Source organism: Chiloscyllium punctatum, chromosome 1 (genome assembly GCF_047496795.1).
Source record: "Chiloscyllium punctatum isolate Juve2018m chromosome 1, sChiPun1.3, whole genome shotgun sequence".
NCBI classification, from domain to species: domain Eukaryota; kingdom Metazoa; phylum Chordata; class Chondrichthyes; order Orectolobiformes; family Hemiscylliidae; genus Chiloscyllium; species Chiloscyllium punctatum.
Genome location: NC_092739.1, coordinates 71,514,579 through 71,536,121, shown reverse-complemented (window position 1 = coordinate 71,536,121; position 21,543 = coordinate 71,514,579). Strand labels below are relative to the sequence as shown.

Below are 21,543 nucleotides of genomic sequence, written 5' to 3'. Positions count from 1 at the left end.
CATAGCTCAGCCAAGTGAAATTTCTATCCTGTGGCATGTGGGGAGATGTGAACACTTCACGTGACCCTGGCAAATATAATACAGGAGCTGTCATCAGCTGCAGAATCCTGAGCTTTAAGTTCAGAACAACAACTGGAAAATGGAGAAAGATGGGATTCTGAAGAAGGATCACTGGACCAGAAACATTAACTCTCCTTTTTCTCCACATTTGCTGACCAGACTTGCTGAGCTTTTCCAGCAATTTCACTGTTTGTACCCTGAGTCTACCTTGCATACTAATTGGTTTTCAATTTTTTGATACAGATGAGGGTGCTGATTCCTCAGAGGAATGTAGCAAGAGCCAAGTTTGTGGCATCACAAGTGATTCAGTTGAACAAGTAAAGAGGGATGGAGGGAAGAAAAAAGTGCAAACCTATAGTAGTAGGCAAGTCAATGGTTAGGGGAATAGACAAGCATTTGTTATGTTAAAGATTAATTGAAAGCCTTTAGGTTAATTATCAAAACATATAATTTGAATACATAAAATGGCTGCAAATAATGTACTAGGAGAAAGTGAGCACTGCAGATGCTTTTGCCCGAAATGTTGATTCTCCTGCTCCTTGGATGTTGCCTGACCTGCTGCGCTTTTCCAGCAACACATTTTTAGCTGCAAATAATGTACATAAATTAGAATTATAACAATGCTTAAATCAAAAATTTATACAAATTATATAAATGCATGTTCAAAATAAGATTAATGAAAAACATTGAATGGTTCAAGGTCAGTTATGCACAAAGATAAAGACCAAACACACACAATTAAAGAATATGCAGTCAATCAAATATAACAAGACATGGAAAGTGTATAACTTGACCTTTTTACCAGATGTTAAAAGTTATCATCTCTGGGGAATCCATTAACTAGCAATATGTGAAAAGGGATGTGCTTTGTGGAACTGAAGTTAGTCAGATATGAGGAGTATGCTTATGCGTCCTTCTCAGTTATCCTGCTGAAATTAATCTTGTGTTGAAAAGGGATAGCAAATTAAGTTAAACATAGGTATTCACTCTGAGTATTTAGAACTAGAAAGAAACTGAGTGGTTTAAGTCTTATGACTCTCCTCAGAACTGAAAGGAGCTTGAAAATGATGGTTTCTGTGCTGCTTATCAAAGGCGAAAGACGACCAAATGAAAGAGGTGGTGAGGGTGTTCAGAGCAAAAGACAAAGGGAGTGTTATTGGCAATATTGATAGATATAAATGAATAATAGGTATGTATCTGAGCTGTCAATAGCAGAAAATAAATCAGTTCTGTCAGAAGCAAAAACATACAAACAAGACACTGGTAAGAGCGAGAAGTGGGGGGTAATCAGAGTGGCAGAGTTCATGGTCTGAAGTTGTTGAACTCAATGTTGATCCTGAAGGTTGTAAAAATGCCCATATGGAAAATATGATGCTGTTCCTTCATCTTGTGTTAGGCGGCAGCAGACCAGAGGCAGAAATGTCTGTATGAGGCATAGAGTTGTTGCGTTTTCATAACACAAAACAAGGCCCTTTGGCCGATCGTATCTGTTGCAGTCGTCAAATGTATGTCTATCCTAATCCTATTTTCCAGCCCTTGGTCCATTGCCTTATATTCTATTTCAAATGTGACAGTTCTTGCCTCTACCAGCCTTTTAGGTAATGATTTCCAGATACCCATCACCCTCTGGGTGAAAAGATGCTTCCTCAGATCCCCGTTAAATCTCTACATTAGATCCAACCTAATATTGTGTGGACATTGAGAACTATTTCTTTAAACATTTAAACATATAATAGATATGTCATACTTTAAGATAAATGAATGCAGTGCTTGATGTGATTACACAGATTTCACAGTATGAAAAATATCCTTATGATTATGTTTAAGTTCAGAATATTTGTAGATATTGAATTTAGAACATCATAGGGGGCTTTAAATTACAAGTGGCAGGCTGTGTTATATTTGTCTACGAAGTTGACTAAAGTCTATAATTAGAGCTTTATAAATAGGATCTAGGCCTTCTTGTTTTGTAGTTAATCAATGCTAGAGTCTGCTTGTTCAATGTACTTCCTTAATTCTGCCCAAAAACAGGTTTTACTCTGCAGTGGTTGCTTTATTTAAGGTATGTATACAATTGACAATTTTACAGCTAAGAAGGTTTGTTATCTAGTTGCTGAGTAAACATTTGACAATCAATGTAGGCAAGATTATAGTTAGTAGATAATGTCAATATCACTGAAACTTTCTGTAAGGCATGTCAAATACTTGTCCGAGTCTGCTTCTGAATTTGTCACAATAATACTGTCTGTGTTACTATTTATAAATGACAAAAAATGCATTAGTCTCTGTGACCTGTACTTAAAAAATGTATTTCCAAATTAATGACATCTTGATTTTTTAATTAATTAGTTAATAGTTTGCTAAACTATGAAGACATAAGTTTCCTATGTTATGGATTTATTAGAACTATCGTGTGTTTCTTACAGTTGTGTTTAAAATGAATGCATTGCTTGGTCTTTAATGGACTTGACATTTGGCCACTTGGCTTTGCTGGCAGAAACAGATGTTCATATTGCATGTGACAACCTGATTCCCCAAGACAGAAAAACATTAAAATTGATTGAGTTGGTTGTAATTAAAATATGTATTATCATTTAAATTAAACATTTAATTAGACTCTCAATTTTGTTTTTGCTATGAAATTTTACATTACATAATTAGAAATTGTTTTTCTGAAATCAATTTGTTCTGAAATCAATTTGTACTTTATGAGCACTATGTAGATTTTCGTATTATGGAAACAATATGGGCTGAATTTTTCATGTTTAAGCAAAGTGTTTATTCAAATGGGATACATGGTGCCTAAATGTCATGGCTCGTAGTGATTTTTCTCTGGCAATCCTCCAACCTTCGCCTCATTAATTATACATCTGGCCTCAATGGCACCCCCCCACTAACCCATGCTCCACACCCGGCACCTTCCCTTGCCACCGCACAAGGTGTAAAACCTATCCCCGCCCTCACGTCTGCCCAGGCCCCAGAGGATCTTTTCTGGTAGGGATTTTCTTGCACATTCAAACACCTCATCTACTGTGTCCATTGTTCTCGATGTAGTCTCCTCTACATCAGAGTGACAGGACGCCAACTTGTGGAGCATTTCAGGGAACATCCCTGGGACAACCCCACCACCCTGTGGCCAGCCACTTTGACTCTCCCTCCCACTCCACCAAGGAATGCATATCCTCCACAGCCAAACCAAAGCAATTGGAGGAAGAATGTCTCGTCTTCCACCAGTACCGCAACCCAGAACCTGGCCCTCACACTGTGTACCTGTGGTCAACATTGAAGACATTCATCAGACACTGAAGGTAGTTTCTCAGTTCTCCAGCAGGGTCCTGGAGGTGCTGGCTAAATCTTCTGTCATAGCCTTCTTTGCTGATCAGCAGGATACAGGAATGAACTTCTCTCCATTATTAGGTCTGTCCTCACCACTAAGTCTGTAGGTGAACCAAAGAGTTACCTTGCCTTTGTCAGCCATTACCTCAGGAAAACAATACAGGATCATAATGTGAAGGGCTTGCAGTGCCTGAAACATTGTGGAGTTGCTGTCTAAATATAGCAGTAGTGGTGTGAACATGTCAAAGTTCCAGGAGCAGTGAGCATCCTCGTATTTCCTGCTATGTGTTTCCATGAGACAGGCACCATAGAGGCCAGCTGCATAAGTAATAAGGTGAAGAGCAGAAGACTGTACAGGAAGAGTCACCATAGACCATGAACCTCACTTTTTAAAAAAATGGGAAAATTCAGCTTAATGCTTTGAAAATTCCAGAAATAACCCAACTCTTTTCCAAAAACCACTCTTTCTTGACAATTTACCTCATTGTATCAATTCCCTTTTCATTACTGGCTGAATAAATTAAGTAGGGTCAGTGTTTAATTTCTTGATCTGAAAGCAAATTTACATAATATTCAACTAACATAGTACTTGTTGGCCCAGGTTATCACCAATGATAATTCACCATTTGATAGTAATTGCACATTTGTGGACCCATAATAACTATTAATTATTTGTGTATTTTTACAGCCTAAAATGCATTCTAATTTCCTATGGCCAGTACGATGGCTGAGTAGTTAGCACTGCTGCCTCACAGCGCTAGGGAGCCAGGATCAATTCCAGCATCAGGCAACTGTCCGTGTGGAGTTTGTATATTCTCCCAAGGTCTGCATGGGTTTCCTCTGGGTGCTCCAGTTTCCTCCCACAATCCAAAGATGTGCAGGTTAGGTGAATTGGCCATGCTAAATTGCCCAGTGTTTAGGTGCATTAGTCAAGGGTAAATGTAGATAAATAGAGTAGGGGAATGAGTCTGGGTGGGTTACTCTTCGGAGGATCGGTGTAGATCTGTTGGGCCAAATGGCCTGTTTCCACACTGTAGGGTTTCTATTCTATCTATGCTAATTTCTTTAGTTGTACTACAGACCTTCCCCCTGATTTCTATACCTATATCTTCCCTCTGACGAGTGAACACCGATTCCAAGTATTCATTTAGAATCCCACTTAGATCCTCTGGCTCATGCAAAAATGGTGGACCTTAATGGGCTCAACTCTTTACCTCATTATCCTTTTACCCTTAATGTGCCAGTAAAACTATTTCGGAATTTCCTTTATTTTACCTACCAGTATCTTTTCATCTCCTGTAGCTCTTCTAATCTCCTTTTTTTAAAAGATTCACCTTTCCATGTTCTGTACTCCTCGAGGACTTCTACTGCTTTGAACCCTTGGTATCTGCACTAAGCCTCTCTTTTTCTCTCAATCCAATACTGTATGTTCCTTGATATCCAGTGTTCGTTGGATTTGATGGTCCCGACATTTTTCTTTATTGGAATGTTTTGGCCCAGTACATTCTATATTTCCTCTCTGAATGCATCTGTCTAAGACAGATTTATAGTCCACTCTAGTCAATTATATGTGATATTATTAGAATCAACCTTTCCCTTGTTGAGAACTTTGATTGCAGGCCCATCCTTGTCCTAATCTATGGCTAATCAAAAGACTGAATGCAGGGAAGGGATGGCCACTGAAAACCATTCCTGCTGTTGCTTTCAACCCTCATGTTCTCCATCCCAAATGACCTCCACCAACCCCACAAAAGAAATTACCTCTTCTGTTGTCAATCCATCTGTCTGGGAGTCCTGGGAGCATTGGACCAACAGGATCTAGGCCCTCATCCCTGGTTGCTGAATGCCAGAACTGCCAGCCTCTGCACGATATGCAATTAGTTGCTTGATTGCAAGAAGATTTAGTACACTTTTAGATCCTAACAGGGCATGGGTCTTTTTCCGCTAACTCTCTCATTTTTGGATTCATTTGAAAATGGAAATATAGTGTCTAAAAGCAGATAGCTCTGGAAATACTCTGTAGAATAGGTAGCATCAATGTATAACGACGTGGGATTATAGTTTAGGATCTGAGGGCACATTGATCTGAGTTATTAATTTTAGCTTCTATATCCATAGGTGTTTGCCGTGCTGGGTATTTCCAGTGTTATGTGCTTTATTTTTTTTCTTTTGTTTGAAACAGCACATATTTAAATTTTCTCACAAGGATAATTTATAGATATTATTTTCAAAGTTTCTCCTTGTGACACTTAATGTGGTGAAGAAGTTGGGTTTTCCAAAACAAAATCTGTGTGTGTCCTTCTGTAAATGTCTGTCCAACAGCATGTTTTCTTACCAATCGGTATTGAAACGATTTACCAAGAAATTGATTACGTATAATGTATAGCTCAATAGCATAGGTGTAGATTTTCCTGTTGTGCACCATCCCAGATACTACATAAAGTGTCTTCAGTTAATCAAAAATGTGAGCTGTCATTAAAACTAATTCTCATACTGAATATCAGTAAAGCGTATTAGGAGACTAATCTAATTTGTAACATCATTTTATTATTACTATTCCACATCTGCTGGCTTAGAAGAAAATTAAATATACTACTGACAATTTTATATTTCATCCTACCAGAATAATCTGCTGATAACAATTAATTTAAACACAAAAGACTTAATGATACTTTTTGCTGTCTTTCTGTTTTTGTTTTTTTTCTGTTTTTTTAGAATGTCTACCTTTGAACAGTTTAATCCAGACTTTTACCAATCAAATTATGATATTAATGACCAGCAGCAAACCTCATATAACTATGGAGGTAGCAGTGGTCCTGATTCAAGTAGGTAAGAAAATTTATGTGATTAAATATTATGAAGTTAACAGGACTGTGTCAGGTTTGTACACAACATAAACCTCCCACACCCTTCTTCATCTAACCCATCAACATTAACTTCTGACAACAAAACAGAAATTGCTGGAGAAACCCAGCAGGTCTGGCAGCATCTGTGGGTTCACTCAACTTGAAATGTTAACAATATTTTGTCTCCACAGATGCTGCCAGTCCTGCTGAGTTTCTCCAGCAATTTCTGTTTTTGTTCCAAGTTTCCAGCCTCCACAGTTCTTTGTTTTATGATAACATTAAGTTTCCATTCTTACTCCCTCTTCTGCTTATTTATCTTTCCCTTAAATGCAAATGCACTACTCTCTTCAATTCCTCCTTGTGTTGTAGAGTTGCAGATATTAATTGCTCTCTGAATTCTCTTCTGAATTCTTGACGTTTTTATGACTATCTTCTAGTCATAGTGACTAATTTTGGTCTCCTCCACAAAAAATTCTTCCATAATCTTAAAAGGCCTCCTCCCATTGTGTTACTGTGGCAACATGGTTTGACTTCTGTTACACATCTGATTTGTGGTAAAACCTTTTCAAAATCCAATCAGATTACTGCAACTGCAATACTGCTTTTGATGTTGTCCATCAAGAATAATGAATCAATGTACATATCCATTCTCTAAAATGACTTTCATGATGTCATTTAATTAAGAAACACAAAAAAAAGTTGATTGTTCGGTTGATTTATTGTTATCATATGTACCAGTATACAGTGAAAAGTATTGTTTTGCATGCTATACAGGCAGATCGTATTATACAAAGTGCATCAGTGTAGATTTTAGATTTAAATTTAGATTTGGTTTTTATTGTTATGTGTACTCAAGCATGGAGTACAAGAGTACAGTACAAAATGTATAATGTCACCAAATGTAGTGGCAGCTTAGGTACAAAGTAACTAGGTACAAAATTTTAGAGAAAAAGAAAAATAAAGTAGAAGAATAGAATGCAAAATACAGTGTTACAGCTGCAGAGAAGGCGCAGCAAGACAGATCAGAATTAACGCTTGAAAGGTCAATTCAAAAGTCAGAACACAATGGAAAAGAAGCTATTCTTGAATCTATTTGTTTGTGTATTCAAACTTTTATATCTTCTGCTCAACAGTAGAGAGTGAAAGAGAGTATAACTGGGGTGGGAGGGGTCTTAGATTATCTTGGTTGCTTACCCAAGGCAGCAGGATGTATTGATGGAGTCAGTGATGGAAGATTGGTTTGAGTGATGGACTGAGCTGTGTTCACAACTCTCTATACTTTCTTGCGGTCTTGGGAAGAGCAGTTGCCAAACCTTACTATCCTGCATCCAGATAGGATGCTTTCTTTGATGCATCTATAAAGATTGATAAGAGTCCTTGGGGGATATGTTGAATTTCCCTAGCTTCCTGAGGAAGTAGAGATGTTGTGCTTTCTTGACCGTTACTTCCATGTGAAAGGACCAGGATGCAGAGTTTAAACTGTTTCGAGCCACATTTTTGTAACTGTTTAATGTGATTCTAGTCTAGCCTTCCATGAAAAGCAGACGATAGACATACCACTACATATGTTTTACAGACTTCATTTATGTTACAAATGATAGATCCATATTCTTTCTGTGGGGTGATATTACATGCAGATTGATTAGAAGCTCGTGTTGTGCATAATAGTAGTTTTGGTTTAGTTTTTTTTAAGTCTTGCATCATCTTCATGATAATCTTCCACTTATTCAGATGTTGGAGATAACATTGACCCATATCAAGACCAATATTTATACCTGCTGCAACAGGAACCTTATAATGTAGTATTAGCTTCATACAATCTCCTTTTTGTTACAAAAGGGTTTTCATAACATTATTGATGCATTTTTCTTACCTTAATTAGAAATCTGTATTACTACAGGTCTCTTGTGTGTCATTTGAGGGATGAATACTTAGTGCATTTAAGAAATACTACCGTGCATTAATATATATATATACCACTCTATAAGATAGTGTGTTAATTTCATGCTGAATTATAGGTTTTAGCACATGTTAAATAATTCAAATTAATGATAATAAACTTCTTTCTTACCACTTAAAATCAATTATTGATTAATGCACTAATTGAACACTTTGTTCATAAAGCACTTTAAACATTTAAAGTTCACTTTTTTGTAAAAAAAACAGTACAAAAGTATTATAGCTTTTAGCACTACTACCTCACAGTGCCAGGGACCCAGGTTTGATTCCAGTGTTGGGCAACTGTCTGCGTGGAATTTGTGCATTCTTCCCATGTCTGCGTGGGTTTCCTCAGGGTGCTCTGGTCTTCTCACACAATCTAGAGATCTACAGGTTAGGTGGATTGGTCATGATAAAAAAATTGCCCCCTTGCAACCCGAGATATGTAGGTTAGCTGGGTTAGCCATGGTAAATACCCCATGTGGGGTTCCAGGGGGTGGGTTTGGTTGGGATGCTATTTGGAAGGTTGCTGCAGACTCAATGGGCTGAGTGGCCTCTTTTTGCACTGTAGAGATTCTGTGATTCTAGGTGCCAGCATTATGAATGGGAGGTTATCTTCTCCTGTAGACCTTCAATTCGTTTTTTAAGACTTATTCAACATAAATTCATAGAAACAGACTTTTGCATAAATTACTAATATGTAAGTAAAATACTGCAGATGCTGGAAATCTAAAATAAGAGCAGCAAATGTTAGAAATATTCAACAAGTCCTGTTTATTTTCAGTTCAGTTTCAAGTATCAGTTCTTTTGGGTCAAGAGAAATGCCACTATACAGGATCCAGTAGTAACTGTGACTGAACTAAGTAGACTTTGGGAGAGTAGACTAACTAGTAGCAGAAAATCTTTGTTAATAAGTGTAAGTAGCAATTTTTATTTTAAAAATGCAGTAATTTTACTCTGAATCAGCTCAGTTTTTTGGACGAACAGAAAGATTTGACGATACAATTTCAAAATGTTAATACAATTGCATATGTAGCTCAGTAGATATATATGCAATCCAAAAGAATAATTATTATCCTACATTAAAGTTTAATGAGATTTCAATCAGAATTCTAGTTGCTCCAGAAATATATATGCAAATCAGTAAGTCTAATATATCAATGCTTAAAATACTCACCTATTGCCTCTTCCAACTCTCTGTCCCCCATTCTCTTCCTCTTTTTCTATTCTTTTCATTCCACCTGTCTTCTATCCTCTTTTCTTCTCCTTGTCATTTGTCTCTCCTCACCTTCCCTTCTTTAATCTGATTATTCCTTCTGCTCTGCAAACAGTGGATTTAAATATTGCACTTGATCTTAACTTGCTATAAAATCCCTTAGGAGTTTAACCAAAGAAATCATTGACAGTATACAGTCACTAACAGGCCTCATTCAATTTTCAAGTTCAAATGACAACATCAAACCATGTATCCTGCACTGCCAACTTTTATGGCATCAGGGCACACCCTGGAGAAAGTGCGTGTCTCGAGGGAATTCATACAAGTACTTGGCATTTTCACTTTATTGTCGACTGGTTCTTCTATGTCTTTGCCTTTCAGTGAATTTGAGAATGGACACCCACAGCCCAAAATATTTGTTCCTTCAGAAATGACACAAACTTCAAACCTCTATGCAGGCCATATCTTACAACCACAAGAGCTGTACACTCCATTCAGCCCATCGTCCACAATATATGGTGGTGACACTGATGATGAACCATCGCTTTTAGAAGGTAATCATTTATAATGTTAACTTGCAGTCTTGGAACATTGCAATCTGTATAACAAATGCTGCTTCTTGTTGTTTCACATGGTGTGTTACTGATTTCAATCATGACATTGCATTGGGATGCTCCTGTGAGGCAATTATAAGGTTATGAAGTCAGAGTTGGCTTAAGTGGATTGGGAAAATAGTTAGCAAGCTCCCATTATAGAGAAGCATTGCCAGGCATTTCAGGAGATACTTTATAACACTCAACAAAGATGCTCCATTTGAGAAAGGAAGTGAATAGGATGTGATTAAGAAAATTAACAATGATAATACATCATGAGAAAAGATGTACAGTGCTGCAAAGATTAGTGACCAGAGCCTTATATAGTCTCGCAGTACATCTCTGCTCTTGTTTTTTAGTCCTCTTGAAAGGAATGTGACCATTCCTAAACAACAACTGAACCTGCATGTTAACCCTAAGAGAGTCCTCAACCTCTAATTCCCTTTCTGCTTCAGATTTATGGAGCCTTTCCCCATTTAGAAAATAGTCTACACCTCTACTCTTCCTAACAAATGCAGATAGCAAAGTGCATTGTATTCCATCTGCCATTTCTTTATCCACTCTTCTAGCCTGTCCATGTCCTTGTTTAGTCTCCCTGTCTCCTCAGCCTACCTGGCCTCCATCTATCTTTGTGTCATCTGCAAAAATAGCAACAATATTCTCAGTTCCTTCATCCACATTGTTAACATATAAAATGAATATATATGGTTCTAACACTGAACTTTGTAAAACTCTACTAATTACCAGCTTCAATCTTGAAAAAGACCTCTTTATCCCCACTCTCTGCCAGTCAACCAATCCTCTATGCAACCAGTACCTTGTCCCTAATACCATGGGTTGTTGTCGTATTAAGCAGTTTCCTGAGCAGCACTTTGTCAAAGGACTTCTGGAAACCCAAATAAATTGTCTACTGGCTCTCCTTTCTCTAACTTTACTGTGACCTCTTCAAAAAATTCTAACTGATTTGTCAGACATGACCTCCCCTTGATGAAGTCATGCTGACTTAGCCCTATTTTACCTGGCACTTCAAAGTACTCTGCAATCTTATCTTTAGTAATGGATTCTATAGCCTTACCAATGACCGAGGTCAGGCTAATTGACCTCTGGTTTCTCTGTCTTCTGCTCCCCTCCCTTCCTTCTTAAGAAGGGGTGTGACATTGTCCATTTTAAAGTCCTCTGGGATCCTCCTTGATTCCGGTGATTCCTGACAGATCACCACCAATTCTCTACAATCTCCTCCGCTATCTCCTTCAGAACTCTGAGATATATTACATTTTTCCACCTTCAGACCTTTCGGCCTCTCCAGCACCTTCTCCTTAGTGATGGCCTCTACACTCACCTTTGCCACCTGTCGTTTTTGAAGTATTGGTATGTTCCATCGTGAAACCTAATGCAAAGTATCTGTTCAGTTCCTCACCATTTCTTTTGTTCCCCATTGTTACCTATCCATCTTCATGTTCCAGCAGTCCAATGTCTCACTTATCTTTTAAATATCCAAACAAATTCCTGTAATCTTCTTTTATGTTACTAGCTAGCTTACTCTCATATTTCATCTTCTGTCACCTTATTGCTTTTTTTAGTCCTCCTCTGTAAATTTTTAAAGGTTTCCTAATCCTCTGGTGTCCTGCTAATCTTTACCACATTGTATGCTTTTTCTTAGTTTCCCTACTGTATGGAAACAGGACCTTCGGCCCAGCAAGTCCACACTGACCATCCGAAGAGTAACCCACCCAGACCTATTTCTCTCTAACTAATGCACTTAACACTATGGGCAATTTAGCATGGCCAATTCACCTGAGCTGCACATTTTTGGACTGTGGGGGGAAGCCGGAGCACCCAGAGGAAACCCAAGCAGACACAGAGAGAATGTACAAACTCCACACAAACAGTTGCCCAAGGCTGGAATCGAACCCAGGACCCTGGTGCTGGGAGGCAGCAGTGCTAACCACTGAGCCACCATGCTGCTCCTGACTGCACATGTCAGACATGGTTGTCTTATCTGCCCCTTAGTATGTTTTGTTTTCATTGCCATGAATTTCTGCTGTGCCTCCCGAATTACCCCCAGAAACTCCTGTCATTGCTGCTCCACTGTCTTCCCTGCTAGGCTCCCTTCCAATAAGTTTTGGCCAGCTCTTCCTTCATGCCTTTGTAGTTACCTGTACTCCATTATAATGCCATCACATATGACTCCAGCTTTTCCTTCCCAAATGTAAAGTGAATTCTATCATATTATGGTCACTGCTCCCCAGACAGCAGTTTGTCATTTGACACCCTGATCAAGTCTGATCAAATCCAGAATTGCCTGTTCTCTCGTAGGCTATATCACAAGCTGCTCCAAAAAGATCTCATAGACATTCCACATATTCCTTTCCTTGAGATCCAGTACAAACTGATTTTCCCAGTCCACCTGCATATTGAAGTCTCCCATGATTATTGCAATAGTGCCTTTCTTACATGCCTTTTCTAATTCCTGGTTTATTTTCATCCACATCCTGGCTACTGCTAAGAGGCCTGTACACAACACCCATCAGAGTCTTATCTCCTTTGCAGTTCCTCAACTGTACCCACACAGATTCTGATTCCATATCACTTCTTGCTACTGATTTTATTTAATTTCTCACTAATGAAATCCACTCTGCTCATCTACCTGCCTGTTCACGAGGATATTTAGTTCCAACCCGGATCCCCTTGCAGCTACCTATCTGTGGCACTCACAACATCATACCTGCTGATTTCAATCTGCACTACAAGCTCATTTACCTTGGTTTGTAGACTGTGTGCATTTAAGTACAACACCCTCAGTCCTGCATTGACTGCTCCCTTTCTCACAGTTGTCTCTTTATCCTTTCTGCCTGAAGTTAGATTCATGACCCTTTCCATTCTCTGTGTTCTATTACTTGTTCTGGAAACTTTAATAATTTCTGCTGAGCCCTTTCCCCTTTCAATGTTTCCCCCATTTTCCATGCAACTGCATACACTCACCACCCTCTCTGACCGCATCCCCCCTTCCCCCCCGCCCCCCGCCCCCCCCCCCCCCATCTCCCTACTATTTAGTTTAAAGCCCCATCTACAGCCCTAATTATGTGATTTGCCAGGACTATGATCCAAGCATGATTTAGGTGGAGTCTATCAGGTCAGCTCCGTCCTTCCCTAGTACTAGTCTCAATGTCCCAAGAATTCAAACCAAGTTCCTCAACACCAAACTTTGAGCCACGCAATAACCTCTTTAATCTTATTGACCCTGTGCCAATTAACTTGTGACCCAGGAAGTAATCCAGAGATTACTCTGGATGTGACCTCTTCTTCCTGACTGAGTGTAGGTTACTACAAGTGCAGCAAGTAATTGGGAAGACAAATGGGATGTTGGCCTTCAGTGCATTGAGGAAACAATATATTTGCATACTGGGTCATAAGAAAGACATGATTAGAGTGGTGCTGGAAAAGCACAGCAGGTCAGGCAGCATCTGAGGAGCAGGAAAATTGACGTTTCAGGCAAAAGCCCTTCATCAGGAGTGAAGCCCTTCACTCCCGATGAAGGGCTTTTGCCCGAAACGTCGATTTTCCTGCTCCTCGGATGCTGCCTGACCTGCTGTGCTTTTCCAGCACCACTCTAATCTAGACTCTGTTTTCCAGCATCTGCAGTCCTCACTTTTGCCCATTAGAAAGACATTGTGACAGCTAACCGGATAGCAGGTATTCATAAAGTGTATAGCTTTTGGCTGCAGAAGTTGTCACTGTGAGTCAATGGAATTGTTTCCAGTTTGTGCACAACTCCAAGTTTACTTGGGAGGTTTACATGACCATGCAGTCAGTGGCCCTCTGGACCCGGAGAATCCTGAAGTTATTGGTCCTAAATCTCTCCACACTAGATCTCTCCTCTGGGTGTAGAGAATGTTATGAAATATGCAACTTGGAAGCAGCGCAAAAGCCTCATTTATAGAGAAGTGCAGAGAGGTTTGTGAAATGTGACAGATTTTCTTTTCTTGGAAGATTGCAACAGTATAAAAATAAAATGCTATTTTGATCTTGACTGCCACAGTCAGTGCAGTTCTGATCGTGCTGTAGGTCTGCCAGCTGACATTCTTCCTATCCACTACAGTAAGATGAGGCCTGTTCTCCTGTTAATGAATATTAACGAGTTTTACTAAACTTAATCAGTCACAAAGCAAAATAATGAGGACATCTTTCTGAAACTGTATAGACTCAGCTCCAGTTGTGTGTGTGATCTGACATCATTATCTCATCACTCTTTTCTCACATGTTAAGTGGTTATTTTTAGAGTAAAGGTATAGTTAATGTCCACTGTCTCTCCCTGCCACTTCATCCTGCAGTGGTTAGTGCTATTCTTCCTGGACTGATGTCGTCCTCCATTCCTCATGCAGGTTAAGAAGAGCCCCTAGCAGAATGAACATGACGGGTGGCACGGTGGCTCAATGGTTAGCACTACTGCCTCACAGTGCCAGGGTCCCAGGTTCGAATCCAGCCTTGGGCAACTGTCTGTGTGGAGTTTGCACATTCTCTTTGTGTCTGCGTGGGTTTCCCCCGGGTGCTCCGGTTTCCTCCCACATTCCAAAGATGTGCTGGTCGGGTGAATTGGCCATGCTAAATTGTCCCCTGTGTTAGGTGCATTAGTCAGAGGGAAATGGGTCTGGGTGGCTTACTCTTCGGAGGGTCGGTGTGGACCAGTTGGGCTGAAGGGCCTGTTTTCACACTGTAGGCAATCTAATCTAATCTGATGACGCATTGTTCCCTTATCCTAGTCATTTCTACTAATTCCATTACTTTTCTGGGTGAAGTCCTCAGAGAATTTCCATAATGAAAGTTGGTGAAATCTGGATCAAGGGCTGAATTGTCTCATGTTCTGACTGTGTTGATTTTGAGGAGTTTCATGGAGGGCTTCTCTGAGCAATGAAAACTCCTGTCATGCAATTCTCTGCTGCCCAGCTCACCAGACATACATTTGGCTTTCATGGTGCAGCTCTTGCACTGTGTTGTGGTCAGCAGAGGAGAAGGTGCTTGATGACACTGGGACTTTCTGGCATTCACATCATGGGTACCATACTCAAACACTAGCTGTCCACCATTTTAAACAGTACAAGCCCCGAACATCCCTTTGGATTTCAAGTGACATCACTGAGAGAGGCACCCCACTTCACAGACAGGGACCTAGAGATCCTGGTGGATGGGATGGTACAAAGAAGAGTCATCCTCTTTCCCCAGGACCACCAGAGGACACTGCCAGCTAAGTCTGAAGTTTCTAAGTGGGTCAGTGTGGTGTCCATGATCTGAAGTAATGTACTGCAATGTGCTCTGCAAGGGTCAGTACCACCACCTTCTCTTTGCTACCTCACACTCATTCTAAATCTGCCTCTGTATCCACCTCCTACCAAGGCTCATGTTCTACCAATCTCACTGCTCCATGTAATAGGTGCTCAGTGGCCTCACACATCAGGTTACTAACCCTCCCTGCCCTCTGAGCTTCCTAATTACTCACTCACTCACTCAGCACACCTTACCACCCATCCATACCTCACCTCCACTAACAGCTTTTCCAGCTATTTGCATCTTACTCAGCCCCTCCCATTATCTCAAGAGATAACAGCCCACAAAAGGGTTTGAAGAGTCAAGGTGGGTGGCAGGGTGGCCAACATTCGGTTCTTCACCTCATATAAAATTCTTAGCTTATGGGAGAAAATCATGACTGTTCATGTGGAGGTGGCGAGACTTCTATGTCTTGGCAACCAAGTAAGATTCATTGAGCTGCTCTGCTCTCCTAAAACCACTACTGTAAATGTATTCTTAACAAAGTCAAGCTTCCAACCCTCTGGCACAACCCATTCCCTCTCTTGTCTTCCACAGCATCCTCACAGCCTCTACCCTGCATGACGCCAGTCCCTCCAGCCTCAGCTCCTCTGCTACCTCTGGGGATGAAGTTACAAATCCTTCAGAGGCTGCACTGGCAAAGCTATCTCTTCCTTCAACCACCAGCTCAGATACTGACACCTCAGCTAGATTAGAATCAGGGATGCGTTCTGGCAAGTATGCCATTGCCACATTTCTGTGGCTGGCTGAAGAAGCAGCAGCCCAGGTTACCGGCACTGAGAGGACTGCCATAGATCAGTCACCTGCTCAGTTGGAAAAGGCACAGTGGAATCGGCTAATAACAATGTCTGCAAATACCTTTACAGGAGGAGAGGCCTGTTTGTTAGTGGCACTCAGTAAACTGGATCAGATGCTGGATCAACACTTCAAAACTGTGCTGTGTTATGTCACAGCTAACCAAACTTAATCAGCCTTGCTATCACGGGATTCACAACACAGTGAAATTAAAATATTCAATGACCGTCAAAATTGTTCTGAAGTAATCTTTATGAATAACAGATATCAGTCACCAGTTTATAACATAAACAGAAATTAACAATTTATTGTTAATACAGTAACTGTCGAAAAGCAAAGCTAAATTACAAGGTAATCTAATTAAACTCAATGCGTTAAATCCAATCTTCTTTAACACAGTGGCTCAGTAGTTAGCACTGCTGCCTCACAGCGCCAGGGATCCAGGTTTGATTCTAGCCTTGGGCGACTGTCTGTGTGGAGTTTGCACATTTTCCCTGTGTCTGCGTGGGTTTCCTCCAGATGCTCCGGTTTCCTCCTACAATCCAAAAATGTGCAGGTCAGGTGAATTGGCCACGCTAAACTGCCCATAGTTTTAGGTGCATTAGTCAGAGGGAAATGGGTCGGGGTGGGTACTCTTTGGAGGGTTGGTGTGGACTGGTTGAGCTGAAGGGCCTGTTTCCACACTGTAGGGAATCTAATCTAATCTAATCTCATCTAACCATAACCCCACTCACATATGCAGGCAGACACAGTTAAGGGATAAATTAAAAGAGATAATAGAAGAGTTGTAATTTGCCGGTTTGATAACCTTTTCAATAATAAGCACCATGCCTTTATGGAAACTTTGAATTCCGTGTGGTGTGACTGGCACATAGGATTGGATCTTGCTTGAATTTCAAAGTTACCAGAGAATGCAAACAGCTTCCAACCAGCTCTGAGGTACATTCACTTATCTGTTATAAATTAGGATTCTTTTCTCAAACAATTCCTCTATTCTGTAAAACTGGATATAAAACTAGAGAGTGTAAAACTTAGCAGCTATTCTCTGGAAGATTCTTAATCCAACAAACCTTTTGATTTGATTTGATTTATTATTGTCACGTGTACTGAGAAACAATGACAAATATTGTTTTGCATACTATCCAGACAAATCACAACTTACATAAATACATCAGGATTATGAAACAAAATGCGGAATATAGTATGACAGCTACAGAGAAGGTTCAGAGAAAGATCAACCTAACATATGAAAGGTCTCTTCATAAGTCTGACAAGATGAAGCTGTTCTTTGATCTGCTGATAGAGTTTCCAAACTTTTGTATCTTCTGCTCGATGGAGTGCAGGTCTGTTTGCATCTCCTGCAGCCACTGGGCATTCTGCTGTAGAGGGAGGGGGTCTTTGACTATGTTGACTGCTTTCTCGAAGCAGCGGCAAGTATAGACAAAGTCAATAAAAGGAAGGCTGCTTTTTGTGATGGACAGGGCTGTGTTCACGTTCTCTGTAATTTCTTGCAGTCTTGGACTGAGCAATTGACATACCAAGTTGGATAGGATGCTTTCTATGGTACATCTGTAAAAATGGTGAGGGTCATTGTGGACAGTCAAATTTCCTTACCCTTCACAGGGAGTAGAGGCATTACTAATCTGCTTTGGTTTCTCTTTCTTTTCAACATTCTCTATGCTTGGTTGGCCACCACTAACCTCCTCTTGATTGACCAGTTCAACATGTAACCAGTTGACGGTCCTTGACCAGAAAAGATCCAGGTGGCAAAATGTCTACAGTGTTCTTAGAACAATGTTTCCAGGCCAGTTCTCAAATGTAAACATTAGTTTGCTTGTTCTCACGTTAAAGTTCAAGGTATGATTTTCAACTTCAACTGATGGTCCCAAACCAAAATTAAAAAAACAGAAAAATAGCACAAGTCTCAACAGCTGGCTTTAGCATGCATCTGGCTGTCTGTCTCTATGGACAGATTATCAGTTGGAAAGCACAGCAGAATGCCCAGTGGCTCCAAGAGATGCAAACAGACCTGCACTCCATTGCTTTAGCCATTGATGCTCAGCAATAGCAAGGCAAAAGGGGAACAAAGGGCCTCAAACTTTACTGCAGATGTCCCTTTCGGTAAAGGAGGCAAGGTGGTGTCAGTGGGAACACAGATGGAGGAGTAAGCACACAGAAGCACCCCCGAAGACTCCTATTAAGACATTCCAGAATGATCAGCCCCTCCACCCTCCCTGTGGACCCTAGTCTTGTGGAAGTTGAAACTGAAGAGAGTGAGCCTGCACTGGGCAGCACACTGTCAGCACGTCTAGGCCCGATAGTGACAAATGCCCCTGGGGTCATCTATCAAAATCTGAAAGACCAAGAGTTTACACTGTAGGGTAGAGACCCTCCACCCCAGCTGTGGATCCCGGAATGCACTTAGATTTAGTTAGGGCCAAGGAGAAAAAATTTCAGTGACACTTACTTGGCAGTGGTAATGCTTCAATGTAAACAGGATCTCATACATGTAAAACATTGGCACTTTAAATCATCATAAGCATTAAACTTATGTTAATGAATGTTGCATTATGTTATGCATGTAAATTTTAAATCTGAGAAAGTTTATTTTTTAATGAAGAACAGTATGAAGGGATATGGGCCAGAGGCAGGTATATGGAATTAGATCAGCCATGATCTCATTGAATAGTGGACCAGACTTAAGGAGTTTAATGGCCTACTCCAGTTCTGATGATCCTAAGATAGTCATCTCTGTAATGACCCTCTGGTTGATCATTTCCGGCACAAGTTTCAACTCTTTTCTCTAACTCTAAATATGTAAACATGAAGAATCCATTTTAGCCTTTGGAGTACATTAGTACCTTTCGTAGTGAGGGAAAATGCACTTGTAACAAATAAATATTTTAAATCAACATAACAATTTGATCTAGAATCAAACCACAAAAGACCAGAATGAGCCATTGAAACAATTTGCTTTACATCTTTACCGAACTACTGACACCTAATCCTATACCAAATTGATTATAAGTAGTTAGCATAAGCAAATTATTTTATAAAGATCCATGGATCTATGTTTTACATTCTAAAGATGGTGCTAACTCAAACTCATTCTTGATTTTGTCCCAGCTTTTCTCAACTGTCTTTAAGAAATCATATTCGCTGAATTTTCATGATATATCTTCCTATTGATTGCCAAGAGGAAAATACATAATTTTGTAACTTGCTTTTCATGAATAGTATATTTGGTCTAACAGATTTTCATGAGTGATAACTTTATCTCTGTAAGATGCCTTCACATATATTTTAAATCAAGTCAAGCAACTGGCAGTTCTGTTATTACAGCAATTATCTTTATACAGCTTTATAACAGCCAGCTAAAATAAGAAAAAAGCATGAAGTGGCACTATAAATATATTTAAGCTTACTACAAGACCTAATCACTCATTTACTTCAGTGATAACTTCAGTATTATTCCATTTTTGTTTGGTTGCAGTAATGCTCTGCATCTAAAATGGATTTAAGACCGAACATGTTCACTTGGTTACTTCATTTACTTTTAAAATAACTTCCACGTTTACAAGCAAAGGATTCTTGTTGCATTATGTTTAAATTCAAACTAAGGTTAAAATGTGCAAGCAAATTTTCGTGAATGAAGATTTCCCTTTATATCACTAAAATTATAAGTGATTTGTTGTCTTTGATAGGAATGCCACATGTCCAAATTGAGGGCAGAAATTGGCAAGCTGGATGATTGAAATCTCAGATAACAATTATCCTGCGCATTTTAAAAAATGTTGTTAAAGCTTTCCATGAACATGGGAAAATTAGGGCTGAGGAGTTTATTATTATAACATATGCCCGATCACCATATTATGGTGCAAACCTCTGCATATAGGCTTTTACTTTGTGTCATGTGTTTCAGCTTGACTGAATTAATAGCAATGTTAACTTTGGTCAGAAGGTTGAGGCTTATACCAATATCTGAGCTCTAAATCCAGGCTGAAAGTTCACAAATGAGAAAGGTGCTCTCTTTCAGATGAAGTGTTCGGCAGAAAGCCCTATCTGCACGTTTCCATTGATTTTTTTAAAAAATAAGTTGTTCAAGGGATGAGGAGTGTTGCTAGCATTTATTGCGCATATGTAATTACCCCGAGAAGGTGGTCAATTTCCTTCTTGAACCTCTGCAGTCCTTGGTGTGTAGGTACAACCATGTTGTTTTTTGGAAGGAATTATTATTCCAAGTTGATGAGACAGTTCTTTTAACACCCTGACACAAATGCTTCCCTTAACCAACACTGTCTAAACAAGGGTATGGTGCTGGAAAAGCACAGCTGGTCAGGCAGCATCTGAGGAGCAGTAAATTCGACGTTTCGGGCAAAAGCCCTACATCAACATCATCTAAGAAAGAGTCAGATTAGTAGGTCACTCATTTAATTGAACGTTTGTCGGATTTGTTTGAATTCACTCGGGGACACAGGACAAAATGGTGGCAAGCTTCTCAAGGACAACTAGGGATAGGCAATAAATGGCGGCCCAGCCAGTAATGCTCATGTCCCATAACTGAATTAAGCAGCATGAAGACTAAAATTCCAAACAATTGCCAACATTGCTTTGTCATTTTGAATTAAAAGTTATGATTATAACAAATGGGACTAGATTAATTCAGGATATTTGGTCGACATGGGCAAGTTGAACAGAAAGGTCTGTTTCCATACTGTACAGTTCTATGACTGTATGATTAAATAGACAAATTACATCTTCTGCATCTTGTGTATACTAATAGTTCAGGAATATCTTTGTTACTCTTGATTTGGAGATGCCGGTGTTGGACTGGGGTGTACAAAGTTAAAAATCACACAACACCAGGTTATAGTCCAACAGGTTTAATTGGAAGCACGCTAGCTTTCGGAGCGACGCTCCTTCATCACCTGACTATCACCTGATGAAGGAGCGTTGCTCCGAAAGCTAGTGTGCTTCCAATTAAACCTGTTGGACTATAACCTGGTGTTGTGTGATTTTTAACTTTGTTACTCTCAACCATCAGGTGGAGCTCATGTACCTTGTTTGTCTTAACTGAGGTTTTGAAGTTTCATCAGTCAATGTGAATTTAAATTTCCATTGTTAACAATAACAATGAAATTATAGTGTAACAACAATATTGAAAAATATAGATAACTGATACTCTACATAAATTGGACCATTCACTGTGAAGACTTGTAATTTTCCTGAAAACTTGGGTTGAATTGTGGAACATGTGCCCAGTGCATAGCAGAAATCCAAAAAGCCCTCAGATAATGAAAACTAAATTTGACATATTCAATCAAATAAATCTATATCCTTGTCCTTTGCGATAATAGCTATTTATAAACAAACTGTTGGTTGCCAAATTACAGCCTTTGTCCAATGTCTGATAGTCAACTATTAAGAGTTTTAGAAA

General features: G+C 39.6%; 1 protein-coding gene across 4 annotated transcripts in view; it reads left to right on the top strand.

Moving 5' to 3' along the window:
* LOC140476170 (protein YIPF5-like) overlaps nt 1-21,543 on the top strand; it is a 75,491-nt gene that overhangs the window by 39,810 nt on the left and 14,138 nt on the right. For 3 of the 4 annotated variants that reach the window (XR_011960423.1, XM_072568364.1, XM_072568344.1), the window contains exons 1-3: nt 2,025-2,122; nt 6,112-6,225; nt 9,778-9,950. Coding sequence is in view for 3 of the 4 variants with exons in the window: in XM_072568364.1 (XP_072424465.1) it covers nt 6,113-6,225; nt 9,778-9,950 (286 nt within the window). In the remaining variant the exon portion in view is untranslated. Of the gene's footprint in view, nt 1-2,024; nt 2,123-6,111; nt 6,226-9,777; nt 9,951-21,543 lie in introns of those variants that run through there. The other variant, XM_072568351.1, reaches the window with a different exon arrangement.